General features: G+C 37.8%; 1 protein-coding gene across 1 annotated transcript in view; it reads left to right on the top strand.

Moving 5' to 3' along the window:
- TNPO3 (transportin 3) overlaps positions 1 to 1,287 on the top strand; it is a 126,841-nt gene that overhangs the window by 83,741 nt on the left and 41,813 nt on the right. The window contains exons 10-11 of the mRNA XM_012664736.1: positions 778 to 917; positions 1,197 to 1,215. Of these exons, the coding sequence (XP_012520190.1) occupies positions 778 to 917; positions 1,197 to 1,215 (159 nt within the window). The remainder of the gene's footprint in view (positions 1 to 777; positions 918 to 1,196; positions 1,216 to 1,287) is intronic.

Genomic DNA, 1,287 nt, shown 5'->3' with positions numbered 1-1,287 from the left:
CTCTAATCCAGGATATTATTTACATTTTAAACATCTTTCATTTCTGGATTAAGTTCTACCACTCTGGGGGCGTTCTCTACTCTGCTCAAAAGAACTGTAGCCAGTATACTTCGAGGGTAGGGAGGAGAAAAGGAAAGGGAAAAAAGAAATTCACAGAAAGCTATGGAAAAAAGCTATGGAAAGTGTTTGGTTAACTTTAATTTTCCCTTGTGTTCCAAATTGGGGCACCTTAACCTAGTCTTGCAGCTGGTTTCTTGTTTTTTCAGTTAGTGAACTGGCCACCCATACTTTCCTGTTATTAAAATTTCTAATATCCAGCTATACGAAATCTTACAGAGAATAACAATGAGAATTATTTGTTTAGCCATTCAGCGATATTTAATGAGTGCCCACTATGTGCCAGGCACTGTTCTAGGTACTGCAAATGTAGAAATAAATAGATCCTTTAAAAGAAGACATTCATCCACAGTAAATGTCTGCCTCCAATTTAAAGAGCCTCTATCTGATAGCGTGGTGTGTCTTTAGACACTTTACTGGCATTCTGAAGATTAAGGAGCAATATGTGTCTCCTGAAACAATGATATCTTTGATTTCTGTCTTTCCCCCTTTTTTGAGGATCTGAAAACCTTTCACACTCAGCGTTAAGCACTTTTATCTGAATGGTTATTTATTTAGAAAGAAGCCCTTTAGCATTGCTGTGTGTCACCACAGCCTGTTATTTGGCTGGAACATAACCTCTGAAATCAGTAACTGTGAGTGCTTGCCTTCTATACTCAGGGAAAACAATCCAACACTTGTGGAGGTCCTAGAAGGAGTTGTTCGTCTCCCAGAGACTGTACATACAGCTGTGCGATATACCAGCATTGAATTGGTTGGAGAGATGAGCGAAGTGGTTGATCGAAATCCTCAGTTCCTTGGTATGTGTGAACTTTCCTTTGCTCCTGTTACCTTCTGGTTTTCCTGATTTCTTCTCCTCTCTTGCTTTTGCATTTGTTTTTCTGCTTTCTTTTTTTTAACAAGTGGAATGTTTATAGACATTGGGAATAAACAATATATTGTCAGTTACTACTTAGTTGATACAACATTTATTTATAGTCTGATCTGGGAGTGGGACCTTTGAAAGATTAGATCTCTAAATAGGGAAACGGTTTGCTTCTAGTACTCTGTGTAAGCATGAACATTTCTGTCTTTTTTAGTGTTTGGCATATGCTTGAGGTAATCAAACTCTCCTATAGTTCTAACCTCAAAACTACTAATAGGCTAAAGAAAAGGAGAGTTTTTCAGTGT

Source organism: Propithecus coquereli, unplaced genomic scaffold, assembly GCF_000956105.1.
Source record: "Propithecus coquereli isolate 6110/MARCELLA unplaced genomic scaffold, Pcoq_1.0 Scaffold91, whole genome shotgun sequence".
In the NCBI taxonomy this organism is placed as follows: domain Eukaryota; kingdom Metazoa; phylum Chordata; class Mammalia; order Primates; family Indriidae; genus Propithecus; species Propithecus coquereli.
This window is presented reverse-complemented; position numbering and strand designations above follow the sequence as displayed.